This window comes from Elgaria multicarinata, chromosome 21 (genome assembly GCF_023053635.1).
Source record: "Elgaria multicarinata webbii isolate HBS135686 ecotype San Diego chromosome 21, rElgMul1.1.pri, whole genome shotgun sequence".
Taxonomy (NCBI): domain Eukaryota; kingdom Metazoa; phylum Chordata; class Lepidosauria; order Squamata; family Anguidae; genus Elgaria; species Elgaria multicarinata.
Window position 1 is genome coordinate 16,593,234 of NC_086191.1, and position 11,355 is coordinate 16,604,588.

Sequence of the window (11,355 nt, forward strand, 5' to 3'; positions counted from 1 at the left end):
CAGTCCTTCACGCAGGACGGCCCGGGGTACCGCGGCATTGGAGGGGGGGGCAGAAGCTGTGACCACTGCGGGGCGCGGTCAGAGGGAGGGAAAGGGACGGGCCAAGCAAGCATCCGGGCGCAGAGAGAAGGCAGAGCAACGCCCCGTCTTACCAGGCTGCAATGGGACTGACGGAGGAACACAACCCCACGGCGGCGACGGATGCAAAAGACAGACACGGGCGGAACGTTACATCCTGCGCTTGCAGGGCCAACGGGCCCTAGGTGCCGCTGTGGGGCCCAAGAAGACGCGGCCCCCACCCACCCACCTCTCCACTCCACCATCTCTTTTTAACTGACTTTTTAAAAACAAGGCTTAACGTTGGGTGTTTTAATTGTGGCTGTCAAGCCACCTGGAGCATTTTAAATGGGAAGGCAGAGTATGAAGGCTTTTAATACAAAACCAATAAATAAATTCAGTTCCTCGCAGGACAGAAAAGGACCAGATCTCTGGACCAAGAAGAGGGTGAATTAAACCTCAGCACCTCCTGTTCAGCAAATGGTGCTGGCCTGACTGCTGGACTCTTGCCCTTCTGTACACGTGGGCCCCTGAGGCCATAGGGGAGCACTTGCTTTGCCTGCAGGAGGTCCCGGGTTCAAAACCCGGCACCTCTGTTAGGAGGAATCTCAGCTTTGCGGCTCAGAAAGCCGCTGGAGTGCCAAAGCCGGTGAAGGCTAAAGCCATCTCCCTTGGGAACTCTGGAACAAACCAACTTCATGCAATCTGCCGAAGGGGCCCTGAGCCACAGAGCGGCCACCAGCACCATCCTTCCGCAAGTCCATTCAGCTGAGCAGACGCAGCACTTTGGCTCAGGACAAGCACCTACGGAGAAGCCGTAAATGCATGTGCAAAAGCCACGGAGGTCGACGCTGCAAGCTTAGTCAGGGAATCTCGTGCCGGGGGCTTCCAGCGGCACTCAAAGCGAGAAAGGCTCCAGCCCCACAGAGCGGGAGGCCGAGGGGTGATGGCTGCAGGTCCCAGCTTTCTGCAGCGCAGGGCAACAGATCACAAAGCAGCAAAGGGGGATGTATTCACAGTGCCCCATCTCCCCACACACACACACACACACACACATAAGGAGACCACGGGATTCCCGTAGGCTACCGTCTCTCTCTCCCCAGCCAGCTTTCAGGGCACTTCCAAAGATAAAAACACACCATAGTGATCCCACGTTCTGAAGTCATGCAAAAGCGTGTGAACAGGCACAACTCGAGCTAGCTGGGACGGTCCCTGGCTGGGCAGAACCGGCTCCTTTTCCTCGGGCAAAGGAGCACAGAGCTCAAGGAAACGCTACCTCCTCCAGAGACGCTGGCGCTGCCGTACGGGAAGATTCAGCCCCACTGATATTTTGGGAGAGCCTGGCCCAGATTGCCCGGCCTCTGCCAACGTCAACACGCCGGCGGATTTGCGATCACGACGGAAGGACACCGCCGGCGGAGTAGAAGTTGGGGAACGGGACCTCAGCCACATCGGCTCCAATCGCCTTCAAAAGCCGTTACGCTCAAAGCTCTAACAGAAAACGGCAGTGGGGGTTCTAGGCATCTCAAGCCCTGCAGTTCTCTTGCCACACTGTCCGTCCCGTCCTGTCCCGTCCCCCCAATGGCCTACATTTGGACGCCCTCTTCCAGCTCCAGCTCTGTTGAGCGCAGGAACAGTATTCAGTTACGCCAACGAAGTTCCGGCTGTGATTTGCAAGAGGTCAGAGGTCAGGCTGCCTCGGTTTGAAAACAGAACCTACCTCAAGGTGAACTGGGGGGGGGGGGGGAGAGAGAAAGAAAGAGAGAGCCTCACCTCTCAAGTCAAGCCAAGACAGATCTTTCCATCGGCCACAGAAAAAGGCTAATAATAATATTATGAAGCCACCCACAAATGATTCAAAACAAAAAAGCGCTATTCCAACCTGGGAACTTCACGCCACAAACCCTTCACCCCACTGCTCCCCTCTTACCTGGGCAGGTGAGCGTGCTTTTTACTGGCTGGTCTGTTGCAAAGAAGGGAAAGGCAGAAATTGACATCAAAGACAAGGAGGAGGATGTCAGCAGAGACCAAGCCGGGGCAAAGGAGAGCGTGGAGGAAAACAAAGAGAGAAAGGAGGACAAGGACATGAAAAGGCAGGCGTGGAAAACCCAAGACCAACACAACGTCCGGGGCCTCAGTTCCGAACGCGGCGGAGGCTTCTTTGGGTGAAATGCTTCTGAGCAGAGGTGACGGCACAGGAAGGGGGCAGCTGCCCAGGGAAACTCAAGCGCGTGTCACCCGCATGGGTTGGCTTCGCCCTCGGGACAGAAGAAGCCTCGACGAAGCACGAGAATTGCAGCAAAAGGCCAGAGAATCAATGGCAGGAGATTCAGCCTTCCCCCCTAACTGTGGTTTCAGTCTGGAGGCCAGGAATTCCAGGTGTGTGGGTTTTTTAAATGTGGGCCTAACCCCAACTTCTTGTGTGGCCTTCGGAGGGGGAAAGACACAACCTTGCTCATAACTTTGTCAGAGCCCAAGAGCCCCTTCCCCTTACTTAAAAACGAAGATAAAGGTGTACGTTGTTCACTGATCTCGCACGGAAACATTTGCCCTCTGGACTGATCTACCAAAACGTCCAGTTGAGAAGTAACTCTGGCATAGACAACAGTCTTGATCTTTCACGATTTCCCCGCTGCCTTCCCCATCCTACCACACCCCCACACCCCCCAAAAATCAAGACATGTAAATGAGAGCAAATAGGATCTAATTTGGAGAACACTTGGTGGGGAAGCCCTGCGGAACACCGACAAATGCGAAATCCACACACGCCACCACCAAACGCAGCAACATGTCTTGTACAATCTCCGTACCCAAAAAAAATAAGGAGTTAGCAGAGATTGGGAATCTCCCCAGAGCCAACCAAGGACAGAGGAGAGAATCAAAGCAAAATAACAGTAGTAATAATGGAGGGGGGGAGGATTTCAGAGGAACTCCGGCTTCCCCTGCCAAGGAAAGCAGCACAGCCCAGCCCCGGCGCTTTGCTGCAGCAAGCAGATTTCCAAGACGGAATGTCTCCCTGAAACCACAATTAGAGGCACGGAGGAGGCAAAGGGAGGTAATTACATCCTCGTTCCATATCATCAGCGTTCCCTCGGCCCCCCACCCACCCCGTTATGGGTTTTTGTTACAAAAAAAATAAATCTTCCCTTTGCCAAGCCAAAGAGCAGCGGGCACCAAGTCATTGAAATTTCCATCAACTTTCTGCCCAGCAAGACTTGCTGCCAATCCTGCCCATAGAATAGCAGAGTTGGAAGGGGCCCACAAGGCCATCAAGTCCAACCCCCTGCTCAACGCAGGAATCCACCCTAAAGCATCCCTGACAGATGGTTGTCCAGCTGCCTCTTCAAGGCCTCTCGTGTGGGAGAGCCCACAACCTCCCTAGGCAACTGGTTCCAGTGTCGTACTGCTCTAACAGTCAGGAAGTTTTTCCTGATGTCCAGCTGGAATCTGGCTTCCTTTAACTTGAGCCCGTTATTCCGTGTCCTGCACTCTGGGAGGATCGAGAAGAGATCCTGGCCCTCCTGTGTGTGACAACCTTTTAAGTATTTGAAGAGTCATGCTATCATGTCTCCCCTCAATCTTCTCTTCTCCAGGCTAAACATGCCCAATTGTTTCAGCCTCTCTTCATAGGGCTATCCCAAGAGGGCCTGCAAGCCCTGGTCTGTGTCACACACCCCAAAGACACATTGGAACCGTAGGTATTTTGGCACGCAAAATTATTTTCCCCAAACGCTCAGGCTAGATTTATATACACAATGAGGCTAATACTATTTCACCTAATGAAACTGACCGGTGTTATTGTGGTTGTTGCTTCTTAGACACTTTTCTACACACACACAAAGACTCAGTGCAACTTACAACAAAATTAAGACTTACAAACATAAAACAATTTACTACAGCTAAAAGCAATTAGCAATAAACTATCACAATCCCATAAAATAGCTAAAGCCATCGACAATTCAACCAATGGATTAAGGAGCCCCGTCAAATGAATAAAAGTCTGTACAGAAGCTACAGCTTGTGCAAAATGCAGCATCCAGATTAATAACAGGGAGCAGAAGGTCTAAGAACAATTCTGGCCTGGTCACGTTGGCTGCCTGCCCGTTTCTGAGCCCAATTCAAGGCGCTGGGTTTGAACCCATATAGTCTTACACGGCTCAGGACCACAAAGCCTGACGGAACACCTCTCCTGACACGAACCTCGACGGGAACCACGCTCAACACCTGCGGCCTTCCACCAAGGGTGCTAACAAGGGAGAGGTCCTGCTCAGTGGTGGCCCTCTACTCCCGGGCATTTTCATGAATGGTTGTGAACTGCCCCGAGAGCTTTAGCTATTGGGCGACATAGAAATGAAATAAACAATCATTGTTACTGTATTATTATTTATTGCTTTGTTGATATTATTTCTTTATGTATTTTCTTTTTTAATCCCACCTTCACCAGAAAAAATGGCACTTAAGGTGGATAAATATCATGTTACTTATTTCTTTGGCTGCCAGTCCAGGTCTGGGCCCGATTCAAAGTGCTGGTATTGACATTCAAAGCCCTAAATGGCTTGGGGCCAGGCTATCTGAAGGGACGCCTCCTCCCATATGTACCTGCCCGGACCCTAAGGTCATCCTCAGGGGTCCTTCTCCGCGAGCCCCTACCAAAGGAAGTGAGGCAGGTGGCTAGCAGGAGCAGGGCCTTCTCTGCTGTGGCACCCCGGCTGTGGAATGAGCTCTCTAGAGAGGTTTGCCTCGCACCTACGTTATACTCTTTCAGACACCTTTTTATTCTCTCAGTATTTTAACAGTCTGTCAACTTAATTTTAACTTAGCTGTTTTAAATTTGTATTTTAAATCTGTATTAATTTCTGCATTGCTGCTCGGTTTTATCCTGGTTGTGTTTTTATATTGCATTTTATACTATGCTTTCATGCTGTTTGTTTAATAATTTTGAACGGACTTCATGGTTTTAATTTCTGGAAACCGCCCAGACAGCTTCAGCTATTGGACGGTATAAAAATGCAATAAATAAATAAATATGATCCTAATGATGTTCCTTTCCTTTTATCTTTGATGCGGTTGGCTGGGTCTTGTTAGCCGCTCTGAACACCTCTGTTGGGAGCAGGAAAGCAGGGTAGAAATTTCAAGCGAAATAAAAACAAGCGACAGCCACTCGGTCCCCCACTTTGGCCCTGTAATTGCGTTCCCGTTTTGAGGTCCACCATCTCTGAAGAAGGGTGAGAGACACACTGGACAAGCACTGGATCAGACCCAAGAAGGCCTCTCCCAGCGGCCAACGAAACGAGGCAGGCCGCCTCTGATTCTGCAGGCAAGATACAGCCATGGCGGAGGCCACAACAGTGCCAAAGGTAATACTGGAGATACTGTAGTAGCAACTGATCGCCCCACCCTCCATGAATTGGCCTAATCCTCTTTTAAAGCCATCCATGTTTGGGGCCATTGCTACATCCTCAGGTGGTGCATTCAATGGTTGAACGAAATGCCCATGCTGGCTGGGAATTATGGGGGTTGCAGTCCGGCACGTCTGGGTGACCGCAGGATAGGGAAGGCTGCCCTAGAGACGCGTCTTTGGCGAGCTCCCCTGCTTGCACACAGAATTGCTCCTCACCTCCTTAAAACATCGCTCACTCCGCTGAAACCGAGGGCAAGCGATCACCCGGGACGGAGCCCGCTGCCAGGCCAAGCAAACACTTTAAGGAACCCAGACTCAGGGTGCCGTCATGCCAGGCAATCAGCAATCCCCTGCCACCCAAGGCAAACACAGACGGAGTTTTGAAGCCGTGCTGGTTGGCTAGTTGCTCAACGGCTACAGAAAGCCAAGAAGGGTGACTCTGATCCTGGATCCTCCAAGTTCCTCACTTACACACCATTCACACAGGCTTAAACTGCAGGCCAGTTCAGACATAACAATAGCCCAGAATTCTGTCTGACTGGCAAACGGCTGGTGCACGCTGCCGGATCATTCCCGCTTGGTTCAGCTAGCAGCCAAGCAAACCAAGAAACCTCCACCCATGGTTTGTTTAGCGTTTCCTCCATACCTGGATCCCTGGCTTGTCACTCTCCTAACAAGCTGGGATTATAAGCCTCAATTTGAACCACACAGGCGTTAAAGCTAGTTAAGGACTTGTCAATGCAAAGCAGTTGCCGTTTCCCTGTTCGTTTGCAGTGCAGCCCTGGCTCCCAGCGACATCTGCGCCTGCTCTTCGAGAAGGTGCCAAGTTCCACAAGAACGGGCCACCTTGGAGGGAGCAGGAACCTAGAGGCTTCCTAACGGTAACCCTGAAGGAACCGGGCGGACGTCTCTCTCACGTCTGGCCACTTTTTCTACATTTCCTCTCTGGGCTTGGCGGGGGAGACCAGTGATGATGGCTAGAGAAAAACCCCTAAGAGGCCACAGAGGTGCAGCCATCTGTCCACCACAACTGATATTAAAAAAAAATAAAGGACGACAAAAAATTAAACCAGGCTAATAATAAAACACGGCCATCTCAGGAGCCGGAGTGGAACAAAATGCCGCAATTATAAGATTAAGAGTGGAGGAAAAACAGGATCAAGTCCTCAAAGTGGGTCACTCAGCTTTGCAAGTGGCTCAGAGTAAGCTCCCCACTCACCACATGGAACTCATGCTGAAAACGAGGCAGGCAGGAGGGGCGCTGACAGACCAACCACCCCGGGGGCTGCCTCGCCAGCAGAAATAGACCAGCCCGTCAATCTCCCACGATAGAGGTGTGTCTTGAAATGCTATTCATAGGGCTTTCACACACACACACACACACACACACACACACACACACACACCCCTGCGAGCTTCTAATATTCCAGTCTGGAAAACAAATCCAGGGGTCGTGTAGCTTTGGGTTCAGAGGGAACTGAGACCACCAGGACCACCAACTGCAAAACCAGCCATACTTACGCGTGGCCACCCACCAGCCCACCCACCAGCCCCGGTCAGGGAGTGTCAGCTCCCCCATTAGGTGAGTGCAAAGGGAAGGAAACACCCACACACCACCCACTAGCACACCATGAAAGTAGCCTGGGGTTGAGGCCGCCCCCCCCCTCTGCTCGTGCACTAAATGTTAGGGGATCCCTCCTCCGCCAACGCACCCAAACAGACCCTTCATTCATTGGGAGGCAGTTGGGACAATGCGCAATCAACCATGCATGCGCGTGCGCGCTCTGCACTGCACCGCCGGGGGTCCGTCCGATCTCAAACGCCGTCTCCATTTCCGGCAATAAGGTCAAGAGAGCAACAGCTGAGGAAGACCCCCTGGGCGCAGGCCTTCCGGCTAACCCAACCGAAGTAGTGTAACAGTTTACTAGGGAGAAGCTTGGCACGGCGACGGACGTTTTCAAAATGCCTCCAGACATACAGGTGGGGACCCTCGGAGCCTACGCGGATGGAGGCCATGCTCCGAGGCCGGGGTTGCAGAGATAAATGCTCTCACTTTCCACAGAAGGCCTTGGCCACCCCTGAGGAGGGCTGCGGGGAGCCCGGGGGCTTCTTCCAGGCTGCCAAGGCTGCCCGCAGGCCAACCGGCTGGCCTCTGTCCACGCTGCTTGACATTCAAGAAGATAAAGCCGCCCCCTCCAGCGGCTGCCTTGTCCAGACAGTTAATCTGATTTCCTGTGCGGGATGGACGTGGGCTGCTGCTGCCGCTTCCTGGTGAGGCTTAACTCACGGCAAGGCAAAGTGCACAGACAAGCTGTCAATATCAAGGGCCCATCGGCGCACGCAGCTCCCAGGCGCTTCACCACTGCTGAACCGCCGCGTGGGCCGACCCAGGGCCAAGTCACTGCGGCTGTGAATACAGCGAGCGACGGCCACCAACCTGGATGGCTTTAAATGGGGCTAGAGCGACCCATGGCAGCTAGTCCTCCTGGCTCTCTGCTACCTCCGGTATCAGAGGCTGGGGAACGTGGGAAGCCGCCTCATACGGAGTGAGGCCCTTGGTCCGTCCAGCCCAGTGTTGTCAACGCTGACTGGCAGCAGCGTCTCGCCAGGAATTCAGGCCGGGATCTTTCCTCGCCCTACCTGGAGACGCAACCGGGGACCTTCGGCACACGAAGCCTGTGCTCTGCCCCCTCTCTAATTTGAGCAGAAGGGGGCTGCCGCACTCATGCCCGGCTCACGGGCTTCTCACTGGGCCGAGATGGCTGGGAATTATGGGAGTTGCAGTCCAACACCTCTGGAGGGAAAGGCTGGAGGCTGTGGCCACGCTTTGGACTGCCGGGAGGTCAAATTAGGTTCACTTTGCCCCGGGAGGCTTTGAGAGGCTAGCCGGTAGGACTTAGCCACTAGCCAGCAGGACCATCTACTAGGGGCGTTCTTCAACGGTTGTGATCTAAAGCAAAATGGGTTGGTAGCGAATCCTGCCTAATTCATGGCTGGGGGACGTACAGTCAAGTAAACGCTGCTTGAAAGTCACACAGCAGGCATTAAGGATGCCCATGTTTGGTAGAACGTTTACCCCTTTTGAAACATCCAAAGTACATGGACTAAGCCACTTGCTTGTTATACATTAGAATGCAGCGTGATGCCCTCCAGATGTTTTGGACTACAGGTCCCATAAACCTCAGCCAGCATGGCCCATCCGAGGCAGATTTCGGCTAAACATTAGAGCTCCCCTAACAGCGAGGGTTGTTGAGCAGGGGATCAGGCTGCCTGGGGAGAAGCTGGGCTCTCCTTTGCTGGAGGGATTGCAGCAGAGGCTGCAGGGCCGTCTACCGGGGTGCTGTAGCTGCATTTGCAGGGCCTGCCGTGGGAGGGGGTTGGGCTAAATGACCTCCACAGCCCCTTCTAACTCCATGATTCTATGACAACGTGGCATCGTTTCCACTTGGGGGGCTTCCCCCTCCCCTGCAAACAGGGCTCAGCCCTTTAAGCTGCCTAGATCAACTTCTAGCCAGGTAGAATTTAAAAATCTACAAACGCTAATGGCAAAATCCCCTGAGCGAAGCTAAATAGGTTGAAAGTGGAGAGGTGGGGAACGGAATAGAAAGGAGATGATACTAACAGGTCGCACCCGTCCAACCTAGAAGGGTTGGGAGAAAAACAGGGGTCTCCTGAGAAGTGCGGTGAAGGGGGGCGTGGGCCAACTGACCCTTCTTTTCACATATTTCTGCTTGCATCATTACTACCTGAATCCTACACACACTCACAATGAATCGCCAACATCAACATCACTCCTCTACGTAAATCCCGCAGCACCAGCCAAGTCAGGGCCACCATCGGTGGTTCCTGTCCCTCCACATCCCACCGCCCAGAACTCTGCTTCCCAACTGGGAGTGTAAGCTTGCACAGAGGACCGCACGGGCTGGAATAAACAGCACAGGCAAAGACGTTGCTAAGGAGCGCCGAAGGAATTGTGCAGGGCCTTTTCAGTGGTGGTGGCAACTACGTGGAAGCCTGCGTCGAGGCGAACCCAGCATCAGTGCGGTTCAGACCACGTGAACCTTTCAGAGGGTCATCTGGGACTGCAAACAGTCCGCTGTCTCCTCCACGAGGATGTTCCTTTACCGTCCTTTGGAAGCCTCTTTCTAGAAGGGCAGCTGTGCTAGTCCGTGGCAGCCAAAAACAACGAAGCGTCTTGTGGCATCTCAAAGACCAACACATCTGGCACAAGCCAGATGTGATGGTCCTTAAGGTGCCACAAGGCGCTTCATTGATATTTCCTAAAGCGCCTTTTAGATCGTGCGGAGTACGAAAATTCGAAATACAAGCTCTGAATCTACAAATACTTTATTCACCTATTTTCCAACGCATACCAACATCAAGTCATTTTGGGGGGTGGGGCCTAGAACAGGGCCAACGAGCTACAGCAAGCAGAAATACTAGCATCAGAGGCCCAAGTGCAATATTGGGCACTTTATTTATTTATTTATTACGAGCAAACGGACCCAGCTTCAAACAGGTTGGAACATCCCTTAGCTTAACACAGCGAAGCCGTCAAGCAAACTTACACACTGTGCCTGCCCCCATCTGAAGGAAGTCAAGCCCAGTGGCACCCCCTAGACACGGCCTCTGCAACTGTTGCACTGAGGGAGGGGTCTGTCCATTCCATTTCCCGGAGGGGGCAGGCATATAATTATGTCCCCCAGCCTACTAATTTCTCTGGCTTCAAACTGAATCGACTGCAAAGCTATGCGGAGAAAAGATGTTTCCACAACCTTCAGCAACAACAGACACATTAACATTAATTAATGTGTTTTAAAAAACTAAATAAGCCCTGGGGTTCCTTTAGCATGCATGACAAATTACAGGTGTCTAGATTTCACGGCCTTGGCGATGATGGTGCCGATGGACGGACAGACACAGATCCTCTTCTATTATTATTCATTTCTAAAATGCATTGGTCATCCCATAAGGACACACCCTCTGTGCTCCTTTACCACCAGTAGTATATTGGTGGTGGGGCGTTCTTGGAAAAGCTTGCCCCAAGGGTCACACAGTGTAAGAGGAGCCCCGCGCCTGGGTCAGACCAAGAGGGGTCCCTCACATCCAGCATCCTGCCTCCTTCCTTTCCACCATGGCCAAGTAGATGCCTCCAGGAAGCACAGACGCAGGAGACGAAGGCAACGGCCCCCTCCCAGAGTAACTCCCCAGCACAAGGGATTCAGCGCTCTACTGCTTCTGAACATGGAAGTTCCACACAGCCATTCCTTCATGAAAATGCCTTATTCATTTGGGCCAGAATCAATTCTGGCTACTAGTAATAGCTCCCATGACGCCTGCTCAGGCCTGGATACAAGTCCACCGGCAATATGTATAGTGGTAGCCAGTTGTTGTATTTTCACTGGTGTAACACCCAAAATTATTCCTAGGGAATCCGGGCAGCAACCATGGTAGATTTTTCACGGAACAGGGCTCTCTCCGGCAGGAGGCACCTGACAAGGAGTAACTCACGAGAAGGCAGAGGCCCAACATCTATGTTCAGAGGAACGTTTTCCCCATCTGGACTCCCTGTCATGGAATCCATGCATGTCGCAAAGGATTCTGGGCAATGTTCTAGCAGGACACAATCGTCCCCACGGGGCATGCAGTGGCCAGCCGGACCTTGGCGTGGCCCCACGTGGATCGGCAGGGCACCCTAGCCTACACCCCACGCTTGACATGGGAAAGCCGGTGGCAAGTGGGCAGGCTACCCTCCATCCGCCATGACCATCTTCCCCATTGAGGGATCTCCCAGGATTCCTCCGGGCCTGCTTGAAAGCCACCAGCTTAGACAGAGCTGCTCTCTACAGACTGAACCAAGGAAACTGGAAGGCAAAGGAAAAAATGACAAGCTGCAC

At 52.6% G+C, this 11,355-nt stretch overlaps 1 protein-coding gene across 3 annotated transcripts in view; it reads right to left on the reverse strand.

Annotated features, from left to right (window-relative positions):
• The window catches only part of ARHGEF11 (Rho guanine nucleotide exchange factor 11), a 38,804-nt gene that overhangs the window by 26,341 nt on the left and 1,108 nt on the right, over positions 1–11,355 (reverse strand). For 2 of the 3 annotated variants that reach the window (XM_063145753.1, XM_063145751.1), the window contains exon 2: positions 1,988–2,020. The exons of the other annotated variant lie outside the window; for it this stretch is intronic. In XM_063145753.1, coding sequence (XP_063001823.1) covers positions 1,988–2,020 — 33 coding nt within the window. The remainder of the gene's footprint in view (positions 1–1,987; positions 2,021–11,355) is intronic. 3 annotated transcript variants of the gene reach the window in all.